The sequence below is a fragment of the Lipotes vexillifer genome, unplaced genomic scaffold (genome assembly GCF_000442215.2).
Source record: "Lipotes vexillifer unplaced genomic scaffold, Lipotes_vexillifer_v1.1 scaffold461, whole genome shotgun sequence".
Taxonomy (NCBI): domain Eukaryota; kingdom Metazoa; phylum Chordata; class Mammalia; order Artiodactyla; family Lipotidae; genus Lipotes; species Lipotes vexillifer.
Genome location: NW_006799479.1, coordinates 581938 through 603692, shown reverse-complemented (window position 1 = coordinate 603692; position 21755 = coordinate 581938). Strand labels below are relative to the sequence as shown.

Sequence of the window (21755 nt, the reverse complement as noted above, 5' to 3'; positions counted from 1 at the left end):
GGAAAGAGTCAAGACACCGGAATGACAGAAAAAAGATAATGAGTAAAGGAAAGTGAGGTTATCAAACAAACTTTGACAACTTCAGTTGTTAGACTATAGCTCTTGCATTAGTGAAACTTTTAAAGGAGTCACAAAATAGGTCAAAGAGAATGTGAATAAATAAAAGGCTTTTAGGAATTACAATTTTTAAAACTGTTAAGATTTTGGACTTTATCCTAAAAGCAATCAAAACGGTTTTACAAAAATGGAGTTTTTAGTTTGGAACAAAAAACCCCTGGCTGCAACTGAGCAGGAGGGGAGTATGTACAGACACCAACAAGATGGCTCTTTTTCCAAGAAACAAGATATAGTGGTATCTCTGACCAGGGTAAAGATGGAAAAGACTTTTGGGGGTACAGGAGAGATGAAGGGGTTATTAAGAAGGACACCTAAGTTTCTGGTTTATGTAACAAGCATATGGTGGGTGGTACTAATCATGAGAAAGAGATCACTAAAAGAGGGCCACGTCCTGGGGGAAAATCATGAATTCAGTTTAGATATAATGAGTTTGACATTTACATGGTGATGTTGAATAGGCAGCTGAATATACAGGTCAAAGAAGTCTGAGCTAGAGACATAAATTTGGTTCTCATTGGTGTGCCAATGCTCACTTAAACTTAGGGCTTAGAAGAAAATGCCTAGAAAATATAGAGCAAAAAAGAGAGCTCAGGAATTGGACCTTGAAGAACCCCAACATTCTGCGGCCACAAAAATAAAACCAAATAGGTGACAGAATAAACAACCAGAGGGGTGTTGGGTGGATAGATTAAAAATACAGGGGAAAAAATGTAAACCTTAAAGAGGTAAGGGAAGGAAAAAAAGGGAGACCCTTATTTAAAAGGTCTTAGTCTATACAGAGCATGGAATTGTCTAAAGTCAGAGAGGAAAATAAAACAGGGAAATAGTTTACTACGTCTAGGTCTGACAAGGTAATGGAGCCTTTGATTGTACAAGTTGCTGAATGATAAAATCAGATGTGAAGTACACTGATAATGTGGTTGCACTAACTGATGATAATGGGAAAACTATATTTTATTTAGCAAATATTTTCACCCCACCACTGACAACACACAGAGCCACTGATAGGTTATTATTTAGGCCAATGATTATCAAACACTATCTGAATCACCTGCAGATTTTTGGGACTCACCCGGAAAGAGCTTTGATAGCTGTTTTGGAATCTGGATTTTCAGTTTCTCAAATGATTCTAATGTATAGCCAAATTTGATAATTATTGCCTAAACTTTAGACAATTACTTTAAATGGTGCCCCATGCTCTTTTCTGTCATACTAGGATATCAAATGAATTAAAAAAAATGGTACTACCCTATCATTACTAATAACAAACATTTAGACCAAAAGAGTGAGGAATAAAGCATTTCTAAAACTATCCTAATGTCAATTACTTGTAAGCATAAGGCCTCCCGATGCTGTACTTTGTAAATTGTGAAATTATCAAACAAAAGATGACTTTGTGGATGAGGGGAAAAAAATAAGGTAAAAAAATATAAGGGCAGGGACTTCCCTGCTAGCACAGTGGTTAAGAATCTGCCTGCCAATGCAGGGGACGCGGGTTTGATCCCTGATCCAGGAAGATCTCACATGCTGAGCAATTGGGCCTGCGCGCCACAACTACTGAGCCCATGCTCTGCAACTACTGAAGCTTGCACACTCTAGGGCCTGCGTGCGGCAAGCACTGAGCCTACGCTCTGCAACTACTGAAGCCCTTGTGCCTAGAGCCTGTGCTCTGCAACAAGAGAAGCCACCACAATGAGAAGCCCATACACCGCAACAAAGAGTAGCCCCCACTCGCCGCAACTAGAGAAAGCCCGTGTGCAGCAACGAAGACCCAACGCGGCGGCCCCCCCTCGCAAAAAAAAGGGCAGAATAAACAATCTTCATTTATTGTGCTCTTATGAAGTGGTACAATTATTAATTTCAATGTTTAGTTCTTTTAAAATCATTTAGTTGGATTGCGTTTGAATATTACCTGTTCTTTCTTCCAGCTTAGCATACTTTGGAGTATTACACATGTTACACTCTGATCTTCTGGCCCAATTAACATTACTGCAACTTTAAAAGTGAAAAATATCAAATTAGTAGACTATAACATAAGACAAACAGTAAATTTTTAAAAGTTTAAAATAAGAAGTAGAGTGAACTATCATAAAGGAATGTGTACTAAGGATGCTACAAAGAAAATGTACCAATGTACGTATTCTGGAGAGAGTATGGTTCCAACAGACTGAACTACTTAAGCAGAGAAGTGAAACCTATACAGCATGAAGACTGCCTTTGTCATTTTATGAGAAATCAATGACAAATTATATCTATAGAGAGTCTGCCATCATAGGGGGGAAAAATACCACTTTAAACAAAAGGTTCTACTAATTTCCCAGTCTCCAAATTCACCTCAAGAGTGAGGTTATACCTTCCAAATAATGTTAAAAAAAATGTGTCTTGCAGAATCAGTTCAAGCACTGGATCCCAAATTCAGCAACTAATCTTGCTGGAAAGTTATCTAATACTAACTTAGTATCTGTAAGACCAGAAATTTGTGTAAGACCCTCTTCTGATTCAGTCTCCTTTCATGTGTATTTGATTCAGAAAAGATGGATATTGGAAAAATCAATACAGCATGTGAAAACCAGAAATATTAAGAAACCTACCTAATTAGGAATAATTATCTACGGTATGCAACTTACAATTCTAAAATTACTGTGCAAATAGGAAAAATAAATTTTGTGGTATATTTCACATTAATGATACAGGCTAAAAGTTTTTGAGAGCTCACCTTAAGCATCTGTTTACTGGTATACATAATTCATCTTAGTAATAACTAATATTACCATTAAAAAAATAGAATTTAAAAGTTCTTCATACTATGTCAGATATATACTTAATAATAATCAACAGACCTTTAATTTAAAGGTTACTTTGGCTTGTCAATGTGACTAGTAAGAGTAGGTAATATTAACAAGTAGTGGCTAGATATATTATTATGGGAAAAAGTGAGGACGATAATTTGAAACACATACGTTTTACACTGCCAGTCATTAGCGCTAAACAAGCCTCGGCTCTTTTCTGCAAGTGTCTTTCCTATTTCAGTGCCTCCAGCTTTCATCATCTTAGCCTCAGTTGTTTTCTCTGAAGAACAGAAAAATGAAGTATGAATCTGGGAAAATAAAGAAATGATCTGTACACACAGTCTTAAAGGAAGCTTCCTTAAATGCTTACCTCGACCACATCTATTACAGCTAGTTCTTCTAGCAAAGTTTACATTTCCACATCTGAAAATAAAGTAAAAAATATTTATACAGACATCTACTAAACTTATGTAATTAAAAAAATCTTATTACACAACTTTTTAATGTGTCCTCCCTATATACCTCGGTCCAGAACTTCTACCACCATCTCTTCTCATGTTAATGTCAATGTTAAAAAAAAAAAACAACCCAAAAACCAACCCTCACAATTTAGGTGGAAAAAATACAAGATTTGAAGTCACAAGTCGAGGATAAGAAACTCCAATCTTTCACTTACCAATTATGTGATCCTGGTAAGTCACTGAGGATGATTTCTGTGCCTCAGTGTCCTATTAGCACATATCGTTAATTATAATGAAATCCCCTCACAAAGCTTAAGTGAGATGTGAGTCCACTTGAACAATTACTGATGAAGCACCCGGGGTTCAAAAAAACTTTAAAGTAATTCTCCTTATAGAAAATAAGATTATGCAATAAGAATTATAAGAAATACAAAATCCTAAGGGTGAACCAAGGGGGAGAAAATGAGTTAAGTCAGATACGGCTTCACAGATCTTAATAAAATACTCTTGTTAGAAATAGGAGGTGGGATGGTAAAAAACAAAGGGAGATAGGTTGTACTGACTAAAAATATAAATAGGTTCAATAATTAAAAGAAAACTGAGTTTTGGTGGATATTTATCAACCTCTGAAACCTGGCTGAAAAACTACAACCAATAATCTCAACACATCAAGTAACCTATCACTTTATACTGATATTTAACGAACAAAAACAAAAAACTTACTGGGTTCACTAACATGGTCTTCACAGTGCATCTGCATGTCAGTAAAAGCATGCTAAATGCTCTGAATAACATGTACAGATTAAATTTTAAAATGCTGATTATTTCTTAGGTGTTATACTAGCATGAAATAAAGTTGTGAAATATAGAATGGACACTAAACTGAAGCACTCCAATTAATTTTTAGGTTTTTTTTCCCCCCTAAAGAATATCTTTATGACTCCAAAAAGCATTGAAAATATATTCCGAAAATGTTTTCTGGATTTATACACATTGTAGAAGTTACCCTGTTCATATATTTGTAACTGAGTTGAAACGCACTCTCTTACAAAAACCTACCTCAAATATTTGAGTATACTGTCATTAATGACACTGTCAAAAGCACATTATTCTACAAGTAACCAACAACACAAAAGTCACTTGTTTGTTCTATTCAAAATGGTTAGACTTCAAGTCATCTTAATCTTTATGCAATCGAGAGCCATCAATTTTTTATGTAGAAAAACATGTTTCACTTAAACTGCTTAAAATATGAATAGAAGACAAATGCTGGGGAAATAAGGACTTATTCTCCTTTGACATTTGATTTTAAAACTACTATCCATAGCTATCAATCAGTATTTGCTACATTTTATTGCTCTACACATACAGTCTATGTTATATCACTGTAAGGGAGCTCTTCCACCCTAGGTTTTTTTTTTTTTTTTTTTAAGCAAAGTTAAATAACCTTTTTAAAGTTCCATGATCCATAAGCAACAGGACTGGAATTAAACCTAGGTTTATTTGCTTCAGAGCTTTTACTCTTTACTACCATAAACTCCACATGCTACCTGTGGCTAGCTTAGAGACAAGAAATCAAATGTTTTTTTTGGAACGAGTTGTGCATTCCATTTTTCTGACAATTACCTTCCGTAGTAATTTTCGTATCTCTGCACATAGGCAGACCTACTTGAGGACCCGTCAGTAAAACAGTACTAACAATTTAATAGAGCACACTGGTTACAGCAGAGCTACTAAACACGTGCTTCTTTGAAGCAGGCATTCTCCAGGGCTGAGCAGGCAAAAACACAGGCCTCATGTGTTTCGGCTCTAACGAGGCGAAAGGTCCAATTTTTGTGGGGTAATTAAAGGTCAATAAAAAAAAAATCAGAATGTCCCCAACCAAAAGAGGATAGTGTTCGGGAGGAAAAAGAATCAACAGTAAGGAAAGTTTAAATTGGAGAAAAAAAAAAAAAAGGTGAATTATGAAAAGCAAAAACAGTTCAAGAAAGGAACGCTTTCCGCGAACAAGAGTCAAGTTCTGCAGGGAAAAGTCACGTGGGGGAGATCAGACACCGAGGTGGCCACGGTTAGGGAGATATCCTTACTGCTGAAACTTAGCCGGGGGCGGGGGGTGGAGTGTGGGGCAAAAGGGCGGCCATCTCGCTCCCGAAAACGACGGGCTGACTTGGAGAGACATGATCTAGGAGACGCTGGAGACATACTCAAAACAAAGGCTCCCGAAAGACCTCATAGTGAGGAGACTAAGAGCCTCCTTCCCGCCCGGGAGCCGGCAATTCGCCGCCTCCACCCGGCTGGTGGTAGCAGAGACCGTAAAAACGGAAGATGCCCAGTCGACTCGAGAAAAGCTCTACCGATCAGCCCCGCTCTAATTCGCGACCCTTCATAAACTCACTTTTTGTCAGGGCAAATCCAGTCACCGTCACTGACTCGGAAATTCTTGGTCGACATCTTGGACGCCGCCACCACAGCCACCCGCAGCTGCGTCTTCACAGGAGGAAACGGGCCGGGGACTTTGGGCACTCCGGGGCTGTCCCCACGCTGCCTGACTCCTTCCCACCACTGCGACAGGGTTTCACAGTGAGAACACTCGGCCTGGATTGAGTTTGAACGTTATTTTCCAGAAAAAGATGCCTGTGAGATTTTTTCCTAGCCGAAAGACTTACAATGCAAATAAATTCTCTGAGTTAAACTAACAGGCTCCGCCGGGACAGCCTAGGCGGGAGGCCTCCGTGGCACTAGAAGCCTCGGAGAGCCCCCTACAGGCGGGAGGACCCGAAAGGAAAGTACTTCTGCTCAGATGGGCGGAGCTAGGGAGGCGGGGGCGGAAGTGACGGTGATCCGCTGGCAAAGGCGGGTTTCTCTGCCTGCATTAAGAGGGTGAGGTGTAGTGGGCTCTTCGTATTTCTGGAGACGTTATTTTAATAAAAGCTCGAGAACTCTGTTCTGTCACCATGGACACGGGATGTCGTTTAAACACTTATTGTTTTGGGGTACGTAAATAGGTATACCAGATAAGCATTGTACACATGGGAACCAACCAGCAATTTTGGAACTAGGATATTGCCAGTATTGTTAAAATTACCTGTCTTTTCCCATTCTGTTCCCTTGTTTTCTTCCAGAGGTAACACTCTCGTGTATTTTGGGTTTATTCCTTTGCTTTTAAAAATTTAGTTTGTGTACATGTATTTTAACTTTGATAAACGGTTGAGCTTTACAAGGATAGTTTATTGTTATGTAATCGTCTGCAACTTTTTTTCGTTCAGCAATGTGTTTAAATCATCTTGGGTTGTTGCATACATTTGTATGTAGCTGTACTTAATTTTACTGCTCTACATTGGTAATGTTACTTTGTGTGACAGTTTATCCCTTCTGATTCACAGGTTTTGTCATTAATTCGGATACAAAAATGCAAGAATTTTTCTAGAGTACAGAATATATCTAGAGACAATATCTTCATCTACTCTAATTGTAATTGCTTTAAAGTCTTTGGTAATTGTAACATCTTGGTTATCTAGCAGTTGGTAACTAACATCTTGGTTATCTAGCAGTTGGTAGCTATTGATTTTTCCTTAAAAGCTGACCATATTTTTCCAGTTCTTTATATATTAAGAAATTGTGATCTCCTGCCCCTCTGCTGCGCATCTTTGGGGATCTTAGTTTCCCAACCAGGGATTGAACTCAGGCCCTTGGCAGTGAAAGTGCGGAGTCCTAACCACTGGACTGCCAGGGAATTCCCGAGTAATTGTGATTTTTCTCCAAAACAGTTTGATTTTATGTTGCATAGACTCTGGGTCTTGATAAAAGTCTTTGGGGAATGTTGATTTTTGTTTTGTTTTGTTTTAGGAGGCCGTCAATCCAGTTCGGTTCGAATCTCAAGTTAAGTCTCACTTGTGGGTGCTGGTTTCATATCAGTTCAGTTTTCAAAGGTTTTATTGTGCTCTTTGAGTCTGTTCTATACATAGAACACTCAGGAATATTTTGGAACTTGGGTAGTAATTTAAATTGTAGTTCAGTTAACATATCTTTTGCTGTGCAGCTTTTTGTCTGCCCTTCAGATGGTCAGTTCAGGTGTGAGCACTTATGTGGATTCATACATAGAATTAAGGAGTTCCCTTCTCCAGCTCACCCCTTTTTGATATTCCTCTCATATTCTTTGTTTTGCAGGGTCTCCTTTTCCTGCTAGAAATATGAGGTTTCTCTTGGAGTTTTAGCTTTGTGCCATAGCTGCAGCATCTGACTAGGGCCCACACTGGAGCAAAGAGGTGAGAGAAAAGAGGAAAACAAAACAAAACATGAATTCCCTCCAAATTCTTTGGACCGCAGAAGCTCCTGTTCCCAGTTTCCTTGTCTAGAAAGACAGGGTTTTTCTTGGGGTTTTAGCTGTCCAAGCCTAGGCCCTAACTCTCAGGTCAAGCCCAGAGGGAAAAAAGGAGGAAAAAAGCCAAATATTCCCCCACAGAAGCTCCCTTTCCCCATTCATTGGCTAGAAATATGGGATTTCTTTCTGTTTTTGCTTCCTTTGTGAAACCACAGTTTCACTGGGTGCCCGACCTCAGGTCAAAGCTGTGAGAGAAAGTAGAAAAAAACCACACGGCATTTTTCTAAGTTTTGACTCTCCTCCCCAATCTGCCTGTTTTTGTTTACTTTTTAGAGTCCTCAGGTAGTTGCTTTTTGTATTTTGCCCTGAACTTTTAGTTGTAATCAGTAGGAAAGATAGGCGGTAGTGGTCTTACTCCATTTTGGCTGGCACTGTAAGTCAAGGAAATACAAATTACCACTATGCATCCATCAGAATGATTAAAATGAAAAATTTAGACAATACCAAGTGTTAGAGAGGGTGTCGAACAACTAGAATTCTTATACACTGCTAGTGGAAGTGTCAGTTGATCGTTTACTTTGGAAAATGTTTCTCAGAATCTATTAAGTCTGAACATATGCATACCCTATGACCATAAGATTCGACTCCCAAGTATGTTCCCCACAGAAATGCACATATGTTCACTAAAGCTGTATATAATAATGTTCATCGCTGCACTATTCATAATAGCCCCAAACTAGAAGTTCCTAATTACTTACGAATGGTAGCCTGGGTAAATAAACTGTTATATGTTCACACAATGAAATTCTATATACAGCAATGACAATAAACAAATCGCAACTACATTGAAGAGTATGGCTGTTACTCTCTCTCTCTCACACACACACACACACACACACACACACACACACACACACACACACAGACAAATATTGAATTGGAAAAGCCAGATACACACGAGCACATGCTATATGATCCATTTACATGAAGTTCAAAAGCAGGCCTGACTAATCTAAGATGATGGTTACCCTAGGGAGTGGGGAGGAGATAATGACTGAAAGGGGACATGAAGAGCTTTTTGGAGTTCTGGTAATATTCTTTGTCATGGTCTGGGTTTTGGTTCCATAGGTATGTTCATTTAACTGTGGCACTTACGATTTAGGCATTTTCTTAAAACTTCAGTAAGTGTAAACAAATAAATTTGCCCATTTCACCATATCCCACCTATCCTTCTCATTCATTAGATCCTGGCTAAATATTGTACTAACTTTAGGGGCAAGGGGAGTGATCACAGACCCCCCTGTGACATTCTGAGTATGATTGATACAGGGATACCTTCTGGCCCTAATGGCAATTGAGGTTTCTTGCAGTTGGGATGTTGAATCCGCCATAACTCATATTAAGATGTGTTACAAAGCTATTAAGATCTGTTCTCAGTTCTACAGTTAACTGAGGGTTTGAGGTGGCAATGATCTAACTTCTAAGGCTTACATTTCTAAACTAAGAGAATTTTCTTAAAATACAGAAAAATCAAGCAGATTTTGTTTTTGTATGTTCAGACACATGCAGGAAAAAAGTCTGCTATTCAAAAACAATGAAAAATAACCTTATAAAGTTCCAAATCTTCACTGCATGAGTTACAATTGAAATATATTAAAATAATATTTTTTTAACTGACCAGAATTTTTTTTTAAATTTATAATATATAAATCCTTGTGTTATAGAATATCTGGAATTATAACTTAACAAGCAACCATAAAATGTTTGTTCTTGAAATAAGTAGGTCTTACTCAGAAGAACAAGGAATTTAAATAAATAAATAAATCTGTGAACTTAATACTCATAGCCAAGTAATTCTCTAATTTTAATCTGGGAATTTGTGGAAAGTGACAGTCACTTCTTAGGTCACTAGGACAGCAGTTACCCTAGGCAAAGTTGGGGAGTGTGTGAAGTTGTGACTGAGTTTTAGAGCAATATGTGCAGTCTGCAAGATGGAGGGCTGAGTGGCTGTGGCCTCCAGAAGGCACTCAGAATTAGAAATTGGGTAATAAAGTATCATTTGGAATTGAGGTTGGAAGGATTAGCATGTGATTGTTTAGATCAGCCATCTGAAAATAGAATTAACTCACTCTAAAATCTGGTTTGTGTTCGTGATATTAAGGTGAATGGGAATCTCCCAAATCCAATCCATATTCCTGAGGGAATTATTTTAATAATAGCTGTTTACTGTATATTTGGTAGTGTGCTAAGAGTTTTACATCCATTGTCACATTTAGACTCCCAGCAGTCTTTAGGAAAGTTTTTTTTGGCCTCACTGCACGGCTTGTGGGATCCTAGGTCCAGCCGACCAGGGATGGAACCCGCACCCTGACCCCACCCCACCCCCACCTTGGAAGCATGGAATCCTAACCACTGGACTGCCAGGGGAGCCCCTAGGAAAGATATTATTATCTTTGTTTACAGATAAGAAATCAAGGTTTAGAAACTGTAAGGACCCTGTGAAAGGCCATAAGGTGTAATATATGATGACTCTGGAGTCAGCTTTCTTGGGTTCAAATCTCAGCTCTACTACTTGCTAATTATGTGAGCTTAGGCAAATCACTTAAACTATTTGTATTTTGCTTCTTCATCTAGGAAACAGAGACGATGGTAATAGTATCAGTATTTTAGAATTGCTAAAAGGATTAAGTGAGAAAGCTCACTTAGGTGACTGATAAACAGAACTCAATAAATAATGGTTATTATTATTCAACTAAAGGCTCACAGGTAATAGATGCCAGAGGTGGTAAATAACATGCAGTTAAATTTCCAAAAAGTTAATCAACTATAGTTAGTAAAATTTTTCTGGGAGAATCATATGTTAACAGAAAGGTGACTTGAGATAAGTCTAGGATAACAGTAGACAAAATATAAGAATATATCTGGCAATGACCAGAATAGAAAGCTATTTGAGTTCAAGGACTACAACTAATTTTTCAAAGAGAAATATTCCTAGAGTAGAGAAGGAATTTCAGTTATCCAAACTTGAAAGAAAAATCCCTCAAGACTACTCATTCTCTTCTAATTATCATTGACCCTTGAACACAAGAATTTGGACTGCACGGGTCTACTTATACACAATTTTTTTTCCAGTAAACACACTACTGCACAACCCAGGTTGGTTGAATCTGCGGATGTGGACGGGAAGGCCAACTATTGAACTTGAGCATCCACCAATTTTAGCATCTGCCTAGGGTTCAGGAACCAATACCCCTGAGGGCACCAGGGGACAACTGTGTATGCTCACCAAACAACCCTGTGATTGGTAATTTCCTCTCCTGAGTGCATTTAACTGGTGAAATACCCAGAGTGAATTCTCCATACAAGTTTTTCTTTCTAGATATAGCTCTCTTTATAGATTGATAAATTGACATTCTGAGGTGCATATTAGTTTTTTATGGGTCCTCTTAACATATTGATCCCCAAGAGGTTAATAATGTGCCCTGGTGGAAATGATAAACTTGAGTTTCCGAATCTACAAAGCTAAGAATCTGGCTTTGAATATTGTATTAGAGCTCTGTATGCTTACAAGTAACAAAAATAAAAATAAAATGGCTTAAATCATGAAAGGGGGAAGGGAATTAATATTATAAAGAGAAGGTATTTGATGGAATTGGAAGGCAAGAATACAGTACAGATTCAGGAGACTAAAAGAAGTCCTCTCTCATCCAAGCAGCATGCTTTCTCCTCTCTTGTCGCTGTCTTTGCTTACACATAATTTTCTTTTTACCGACCAGTTTCCCCTGCTACTTAGTTCCAGGACAGACAGATGCAGTTACCACTGTTAGACCTGAGCAGTAGGGACTATTTAACCCAGCGCTACACCTCTGGGGGATGGGGTATGGGGGACACTTTGGAGAACCTTCCTCCAAATGTTCTAAGTCCTCTGTGGTGCCTGAGACCATCTGGCAGGGCCTGGGAGGCAGAGCCTAGTCTTGTGTGGGCCCTGAAAATGGAAGCCCTGAAATGTTCTGTTGTCTGCTGGGGACTGGCCAGGTTAGCAGGCCCTTCTGGGCAGGACACCCTAAATCTGTACCAGCATTTTATTGGCCTCAGTCCCTGTTTCTCCCTTTTAGGACCCTCTCGACAATACCCCGCTCTCACTGTGCATGGGATCCACCAGGTCCCCGAGAAGCTCTGGGACTTGCACCTGTGGGGTGGCAGTTGGTTTTCATATCAGCTTTCTAGTGCTGTGTTAACAGATTACAAATTTAGCAGCTTAAAGCAACACAGTTCATTATCTGTCAGTTTCTGTTGGTCAGAAGTCTGAGTATGGCTTATTTTTGCTTAGGGTCTCACCAGATAGTAATCAAGGTATCAGATGGGGGTGCAGTTTCATCTGAGGCTAAGGGTCATCTCCCAAACTCATTCAGGTTGTTGATAAAATTTAACTCCTAGTAGCTAGAGGACTGGGGTCCCTGTCTTCTTGCCAGATGTCAGCCAGGATTTTCTCTCAGCTCTCAGAGACTGCCCTCAGGCCCTGATCACACAGCCCTCTTGCAACATGGAGCTTACTTTACCAAAGCCCACAGGAGAATTTCTTTACAGTCTGTTTCTGCTGTTCCTGCTACTACCATTACTATTACAACCATCACCACAAATGTAGTCTTGTATAACATAATGTAATCTTGAGAGAAATGATTCCATCACCTTTGCTGTATAGTATACCTAATTAAAGGAGTGACATCTCATCACATTAACGGGTCCTGTCCACTCTCAAAGGGAGGGTATAATACAGGGCATGTATACCAGGGAGCAAGAATCTTAGGAGCCATCTTAAAAGTTCTGCCTACCACAGCTCTTGAATAGGCAAATACTCCAGCAGATGGTCACTACACTTGTCACTATCTCAAGGCATTGAGAAATCCTTAAACTAACTGTCCACCTTTTTCTCCTTCACATTCGTTTAAGAACAACATAGTTTATTATAGTGCTTGGGATGTGTGTGAATATTCATAGACATGCAAATGTCACATACCCCAAACATAACGTCTCTAAGAATATTTTGTCGCACAGATTTCTTTCTACAATTTAAAATTAATGTGCTGCAAGAAATGACAAGAAATTATTAAACACTGTTTACTTAGTACACTTTACAATTTGACATTCCTGGAAATTCAGTGGATTAAAAGATGTAAGTATACACACATATACATTTCACAGATATCCTACAATTTAAATACTCTTTTTGTTCTGTGCAATAGGAAATTATTGCCAGCTGGTGTTTCAGAGTCCTTTATAAATTAATTATAGTATTTACTAGCCATGTGGGAGTGGAAAATCTAATTAGGTCAAGGAGGCTGGCCCTGCTGGAGGCTGAAAGGCAAAGCAAGTATAAGGTGTCAGTTACAAGTTTAATGCAGTACTTTCTAGACCACGTGTGTTTAAAAAAAAAAGTGGGGGGCTTCCCTGGTGGCGCAGTGGTTGAGAGTCCGCCTGCCGATGCAGGGGACACGGGTTCGTGCCCCGGTCCGGGAAGATCCCACATGCCGCGGAGCGGCTGGGCCCGTGAGCCATGGCCGCTGGGCCTGTGCGTCCGGAGCCTGTGCTCCGCAGCGGGAGAGGCCACAACAGTGAGAGGCCCGCGTACTGTTAAGAAAAAAAAAAAAAAAGTGGGTAATTACTGAGATTACATGCAAATTTGTGGGAAAAAATCATATCAGAATAAAAATTTGTTAAAAGTCTGCCATCAATCTATGACAAAGATAAGATATTTTAGCTGACACAGGACTTCACAGGTGTCCCATCTCACAGGAGGAATGGGATGCTTGATGCTAACAGTATATTCATTCATTAATTTAGTCATTCACTCAACAAGGCAAGGCTAGATGTAGCTACAAAGACGTCGATATCACAGCCTCTTTAAGGAACTCACAGACTGCAAATGAATACAGATGTGTAAAGAGATAGGAAGTAGTGTTGTAAGTGTAGTATGGGCATAATTAGAGAGTATTATGGGCATTACACTGATGTAAATAACTAAAAACAATTTAAGTATACATTCTTTTCAAAGGAATTTTCAGTTTAGCGAAGTCAGGACCTTAAACCATGGCTCAAAACCCTCAAATGTTTACAGGGACAGGCAGTAGCATGAGTAGAGCAGGCCAGTGCAAGACACTAGGTAGTGAAAGAGACTGTGACAGACTATTCAGAGACATTCCAACTTAGCCTAAAAATAAATACTGTTTTAGCCAAACAAAAAAATGCCTGTTGGAGTATTAGGTCAGTAGGGTAGCTGTTTGTGCCCCCTGCCTAAGGTTAAAGAAATTCAGTTGCTGTATTAGAATTTCTGTAGGCAAATGGATGTGAGGACATTAAGAGAATTGGATGGAAAATACTTGCTTGAGATATTCTTTGTAAGATTCCTTGTGAGGCTTTATTAGGCATTTCTTTGACTTTCCCACAGACCACAAGATTGGGTCTAGTTCTTCCCATTCTTTGCTGTCACTAGTTCTTTTGCCTTCATTCAGTGAGCCACAGGACATAACTGGAGAGTTTTTCACAGCTAGAATCTAGAGGAAAATAAAGTTTTGGAACAGGAAAGTTGTACATTGCTAGAAATCTTAAAAGTCTGTTATCTGGACAGATAGTAGACCGGACCAAAGCAGTCACAGTTTATATCTGCTTAGTGTGCTTTCCTGTTGCAATCTCATACTCCAGGTGCTTCTGGGGGGGAAGGTCAATCATGGTGCTCCCCTTAACCTCAAGCCCAGTGTGGGATTCTTGTCCCAGGCCATCCAATCAGAATGCCCGGTCTCCTGAAGGGGAGGAAGAAGTAAAGTAGCTGGCCTGTGACATTCCCTTACTTTACCTGAGAGATAGCACTAGGAAAAAGCAAAGAAGGGAGGTGATCTGGTCTAATCTCCTCAACTGGACTTCCAGGTAAATAGAGTAATGATTTTAGACAGGAAGAGGAGCCTTATCTGCAGAATGCCCTGAGTAGGCTCTCCCTTGGTAAGGATTGCTTACAGTAAGTAGATCTGGAATCTATTGATTTATGGGACATGGCCTCCCAAGAGAATGTCATGTAAGCTGCACAACTCTCTGAGGTATAAAATGGAGATGTTTTAGAAATTACATCCTTCACTCTGTGAAATAACAATCTGCAAAGCTTCACACAGGTCTTGTCTATTATTCTGAGCTAGTGGGCAAGAATGTCCCAGACCTTTCACTGCTTTATCTTTGTCTCTTGATTGCGTGTACTCTCGGAATTTTTAGTAAAGCTTGATGCTAGGTAAAAATCTCTGATTTCTGTGAGTCTGATTTGATAATCCAATCCTGTGTGTTAGCTTGCCTAGTCATGGTGATTGGTTGAAGAATGAATATGTGAATCAGGAAAGACCAGTCAGAATTATTACCTAGGATTTGATTAGGAATGTTGGGAGAGAGAAGTTCTCTCTCCATTTGAGTTTCTAAGCTGGTAAATGGGAGTGTGAGAGCCAATATAGAGAGAACCCACTCACAAAAAGAAGTCAAGGAGAGACAATGAGAGCTGATAGATGGAGGGAATTAAAGGGGGCTGGGGATGGGGGTGGGGGTGTGGGTAAGGGATGGGGAGAGAAAGTGAATTCTACCTCTAGTTGTTCACACATAAACATTATTGGAACTTTAAATATGATTGCAACTGTTATAACAGTATTTTTTTTGAATTTTTGAATTTTATTGTGTTTATACAGCAGGTTTTCATTAGTTATCTATTTTATACATATTAGTGTATACATGTCAATCCCAATCTCCCAGTTCATCCCACCACCACTCCCCACCCCGCCACCTTCACCCCTTGGCGTCCATACGTTTGTTCCCTACATCTGTGTCTCTATTTCTGCCCTGCAAACCGGTCATCTCTACCATTTTATAACAGTATTTTTAACCGTCTCACCCTATCAGTATGGAGGAATGCTCTTCTACCTTCCTCTTCTTCTGCCAGCTCTATCCTGTGTGTAACCTCTTTTGGGGCTGTGTGGCAAGTTAACACATAGTGGTTTGTGGCTTTGGCTTTGGCTTAGAAAGCAAAACTCTATGTTAGCAACTATCCCTTTAGGTTGTAATTACCTATTTGTTTTATATATCCCAAATTCCTCATAGATAGTGAATAAATCTTATTTATTTCTTTAACGTCAGTACCTGGAACACAGCACTCAATATTTGTAGAACACATGAAGAAAGGAATTTTATTTTTGCCCTCATTGAAACTATGCACAAGCCTGACCAGTGTGAAATTGTGCAGGCTTGATTCCCTCCCACTCCATACCAAATGTGCATAATTTATATTACTGGGTATGCAACAGAATGTTTGATTGTGATGAATGCTATTATAGTTAAGGCATGTTGCTAACATTTGCTGCAATAAACAAGGAATGACTACTTTAAATTGTTCCGCAGTTTAGAGTAATGGTTAAAATCATTTGCTTTTGGGGCTGGAATTTCTGCTCTGCTGACAAAACTGGTCCTGCACCAATGGCTTCCCCTCCCCGACCTGACACGGCCCCAGGTGGATATGGGAGAGGTAATTTTAAAAAACATAGCGGGACCAATTCTTCACTTTCACAGCAAAGGTCAAAATGCTACCTCTCAGTTTCCTCATCTGTATAGTAGGAATAATAATACATCATTTTGTTGTTGTCAGAATTAAATAAGTACTATATTTTAAACTCTTTGGGAGAAGAGTGTCTAGCACGTTGTAAGTGCCATGTAAGTGTCTGCTGTGATTATTCATATTGTTATTCTCCAAACTTCAGTTTTATCAGAGTCAGATGGGGATAATATTACATATGTGTGTGAATTTCAAACAAGATGATGCATGTAAAATGCTTGATGGTAAATGCATAATAAGGAACAAGTATTAATAGCTATTAGTAGGGGAGTTAGATTAGTTGAATGTTACCACGTGTACCAAACATGTATTCCCAATTTTCAAAAACAAAATAATAATATAACTCATTTAATGTTAAAGTACAGTCACACACATAATGTTGGTGTTAATGGTACAGGCATTTGAAACAGTTTGCCTGGGTTCAGGTCTTGGCTTTACTACATATTATTTGTGTGATCTTGGGCAAGTTATTTAACTTCTCTGAGTCACCCCTAATAAAGGAGAATAATGATAGCATCTACTCCACAATGTGGGTCTGAGGATTAATTGAGGCAATACCTTTAAATTAATAAACACAATGCCAGGAAAATAGTAAGCAGTCAATAAGTGTTGGTTCTTATTATCTCTCTGAGCCTCAATCCCATTCAGTCATGAAAATGAGGATAACAGTATTTACCTGACCAGGCTGCTATGTGGATAAAATGTGATAGTGCTAGTGAAAATGTCTAGTAAATAATAGGCATTTGATAAATGTCAGTTTTCTTTCCCATTTCTATGATTCATGAAACAACTTGGAATTTTACAATGCCTTCGGGTTATCAGTATAGATATTAATTATATTTCTACGTGTGTGGATATAGGATAAAAAGGATTAGGTAGAATTCAATCAGTGATACATATTAAATGTTGCTTATTGAATAAATATCATTCAGTTGGCTTATTAGCTGCTCTTATTAAAAGTAGATTGTGTCAGAAATACCCTATTTTGTATATTCTTCTGATTCATGTCATAGATAAATGGCAATTTATTCTATTTAGAGAAAGATAGAAAAATAGACTGGTATTCCAGGTTTCTTTCAGCGAACATGGTACACAATCTGCTACAACTGAAGGGGAATGTTATTAATCAGAAGCTGCACAGGGAGGCAAAGGACTTCATTATGCTGTTTTGCTCCCACAACGTGCACCTGGAGCTTCTTAATGACTGTGCCCTTTGGAGACAGGTGGCACTCTGCAAAGTGTAAACCTCTCTAAACCTCTTCTTGTCTCAAACTGACACGTCTTCATGGCACTGTGTATAATCAGAGTCTTAAATGATGTGAAAGGCTTTGGTAGGACTATAATTAGTTGAAATAATTTTTTTCCTGGTCTTTAAGGAGTACACATGGCTGGAACAAAGGAAAGAAAGAATGTCAAGAAACAGCTGGGGGATAAATTCACATATTCTTTGGAAAAGACAAGCCTGTAAAAGATGGTATTGTGTACTGGGTGAACAAGCACAGTAGATGGCAGTTTAGTAACATAAAATATTATTATGTTATGTTTAGAAGTCATCTTTTTTAAAGACTGTCTAGAAAAACATGCATCTTAAGTGTTATATATTGTCATCTTTTTTGGGGGAAAGTTCTGTTAGTGATCTCTGCTTACAGAAACAGATTGGTGTAAACTTGTCAAATAGCATAGACTATAAGGGGACATTGGGGTGCTCGAGCATTTTTTTCACCATATTTTATTAGCATCTATTCATTTTGAAGCACACATTTTTTGATATTTGAAGAGCTAAAGCACTTGGGAATGACTCTCAAATAAAATAACACCACAACCAACCGTTGATTCCCCTGAAAAACTGGCTGAATATTTAATTGTTAAAATATTTAGCAAGTTAAAAGCAGTTTGGAAAAAGACTAGAGACAGAGAGGATATCAGGAAGAAAGGTAAAATTCCCAAGAATATTTGAGTATTGAAAGGAGAAAAAATAAAGAGTCCAACTTTCTCTGAGATACAAGCTCAAGACTGTGTCACTTGTTACATAGAATTCACCAAAAGTCCAGGCATTAGGAAAATTCTGATCCCAGAACAGAAAGCTGACAGTTCTTCCTAAGATGGAATCAGACCATTACATACGCTGTATTGGTTTAATTGAGCATACATTATTTCCTTCAGCAAAAAATCTTCTGCCATGGTACCCTATTTTCTTGGGGACCAGGGCTTGACAGATTGCTCACACAAGTAAACAGCTGAGAGTAAAACAATTTTGACATGAAATGTGCTTATATTTTGAAAGCCATTAAACAAGACTTGTTTGCTTATAATTTTCTAATAAAATAAAGGACCTTCTGTGGAAAGCAGTTTTAAAAACACATCATAACATTTTCAGTGTGTAGGTCTTGGAACGTTTGTTGCAATTTTCTAGTGACAGGCACAGAACAATAAGATTTCCCCTAACAGATGCTTCATGCTGGGTACTCACATGTCACTCAAACTGACAAGATTTTAGGAAAAAACACTTTCTTCCCTATGTTCCCATTTTGAAAGATCAACTATTGTGCATAATTCAATTTTGCTAAATTGAAAAGTATAAACTTCACAAAACATAATTTATTAAAGGTAATATGATAGAATTAATTAGAAGCACACCCTAAACAACTCACTAGGCCTCATTCTACAAATTTGTGTGTCCCAGACAAAATTCTAATCCTACTTGCCTGGAGAAAAGCTTTAGCTCAGTTTATGATAATATCACAGAATTTTGGAGTTGGGAAAAATACTTGTAGATCATGTATTTCAAATTAGTGCCTAAGTTTCAGGATTTTCTCTTTTTATGTACTGGAACTATTTGGATTTAAATCATATTTCAATAATGTAGAGGCAGAACCATTCAGGCTACATAGTTTCTTTGTTCATTCATTCGTTCATCCATTCTCTCAACAACTTATCAAGCATCTCACATGTACTGGTATATTCCAGGAACTATGTTAGAGACTGGTAATGCCATAATAAATATTTCACTATTCCTGTCTCTGAGGAGGAGATCAGAGTATAGCTGGACAGATAGACAAATAAATTAATAGCTGTATTGTAGTGTGATAAAGGCTATGACAGGTTTGTATACAGTCCTATGGGAAAACAGATGAGGGAGCAATCTATGTCCTTGGGGGTTCTGAGAAGACAATACAGAGGGAATCATATTTGAGCCTGAGCAAGAATTCTCAAGAGAAGTGAGGACTGAGGATGTAGGAAAGGAAATAGACATGAAGGCAGAAGAGTATGTTTGGAGAATGACAGTGTAAAATCTAGGGAATGGTGAGAAATGATGTACAGTTAGACTGTAAAGGTAAATCAGGGAAAGATGGCAAATATAAGATTCTAAACAGTTTGGCATTACTTTTTTTTTTTTTTTAGTTTGGAGTTACTTTTGTGGGAAATGAACAATTGAAAAAATTTAAAAGTGAAGACAGTGATGTGATATGATTTGTATTTTTGAAAAGCTGTCTCTGACACTGGTGTGAAAGGCAGTTTAGGCTAGATTAGTAATGGACATTTGAAGTACGTTTCGGTATTATGCTAGGGCAGTGAAAGCGACAGTGGACAAAGGCATATTTTAAGATACCTTTTTTTTTTAAAAAAAAAAAGCTTATTTATTTATTTATTTATTTTGGCTGCGCCAGGTCTTAGTTATGGTGCACGGGATCTTCGTTGCGGCATGTGGACTCTTAGTTGCGGCATTTATGCGGGACCTAGTTCCCGACCAGGGATCGAACCCAGGTTCTCTGCATTGGGAGCTTGGAGTCTTACCTACTGGACCACCAGGGAAGTCCCAAGATACCTTTTAGAAACAATTAATAGAGCTTTGTGGTCAGTTGCTTGGGAGAGTTGGGTGCTAAGGGAAAGGGAAAAAGTTAAGGATGGCTTCAAGAGGTCTAGTTTGCCTGTTTAGTTATGAGGGTTTGGATAGGCATTTATTTAATCCTCTTCACAAGCTTTTGAGGATTATAACAGATGACAAAAACTGAAGCTTTGAAACGTTAAGTAATTTGCCAATTATCATGTGGGTAGTAATCTATGAAGGACAGATTCAAGCACATTCTATTTGACTAATCCCAGAACCCAAGCTAGAAAACTTTTAGGCAATAATCTCCATAAAAATCTTTTGAGGGGAACAGAAGGAAGGGAATCTTTTTCTAAGCCATCAGGGCTTTTCCTCTCAGGCTCTGAACCTGGGGGAAATACCTGGGTTTCCTGTATACCCTGGGGTGAGGAGAGCAGTCTTTAATAAGGCCAGTAGGGAAATGTGTATGGAGCTGAGATGACAGTCACTTCAAAATGGCCTGTGTCTATAGTGAAGAGATGAAGAGCTGTCATTGCTGATTAGGATTATGTATGGGGGAGTCATTTTAAACTTTCTATGGAACAATAGATTTCACAGGGTATTTTCTCATTTTAGGTAACCCTTAAGCCCCTGATAATGATCCCACAAAGAAAGCTCCCTGGTGGCTAGGAGGCTGGGACTTGGCCTGGTTGGAAATGGAGGGGGTAGAAGGCTGCAGTTAGGAAGCTTAAAAGGGCTGTGGGGGAAGGTGAAATGTGATGAGGCCTGGGGCCGACTTCATTCTGAGCTTGCCTGTTTGTGTGTTCAGCTGGGCTCCGGGCATGGGTCTCTGTGGGAGATGGGCTTGCTGTATTGGGAGGCATGGAGCTCTGCCTTGGACTAAATGACGCTTGCAGTGTGACTCTTTCCTACTCCTGTGCTGTATTGAAATGATGGGGACTGAGCTGTGTTGCAAATAAATCATTTTTTGTTGTTAAAAAACAAAACAAACAAACAAAAAAAAAACATTGTGCTGTTTCTTTCTGTACTGACCAAGTGGGCAGTGATGTCATTTACTGAGCTGGGAAATACAGGAGGAAAATCATGGTTTGAATAGAAAAGAATCAGTTTGCACTTTGATATATCCGAAAGGCCAGAGAGTGGAGATATTCAGAAAAGAATTGGAAATAACAGTCCTGAAGCTCATGAAAGATACCGGGTGAGAAAGTTCAGATTAAGTGATGGTTGAAGCCATAAGAGTGACTCAGATAGCCCAGAGAATAGGTCTATGGAAGAGGATTGAGCAGAAAGCTTTCAGTGGCTATGGAACAAAAGGATTCAGGGGGAGGAGACTGAGAAGGTGCACTCAAATGGCTTACTGGAAAACCAGAATAATATACTTACTTATAGTACGCTTACGGAGTACAGATTTACTTTTTCTCTCTTGAGCGTATGTTGGGCAAAAGATTGGACCCTCATCATCTTAATTGCCCACTGTTGCTTTAAGAGCATTGTAATTATGAAAACCTGTCACAGTCTCTCCTTTTCTGAAGTTCACAATCTCTCCCCATTCAGGATCACCATCTTCCACTCTATACAAATTCCATCACCATACTAGGCCACAAGT

General features: G+C 38.8%; 1 protein-coding gene across 1 annotated transcript in view; it reads right to left on the bottom strand.

The window, feature by feature from the left end:
• LOC103075154 (zinc finger Ran-binding domain-containing protein 2) overlaps positions 1–5818 on the bottom strand; it is a 15841-nt gene extending 10023 nt beyond the window's left edge. Inside the window, 4 exon segments of the mRNA XM_082931524.1 lie at positions 2030–2112; positions 3078–3186; positions 3277–3329; positions 5763–5818. Of these exon segments, the coding sequence (XP_082787650.1) occupies positions 2030–2112; positions 3078–3186; positions 3277–3329; positions 5763–5818 (301 nt within the window).
• Positions 5819–21755: the final 15937 nt, after the last annotated feature.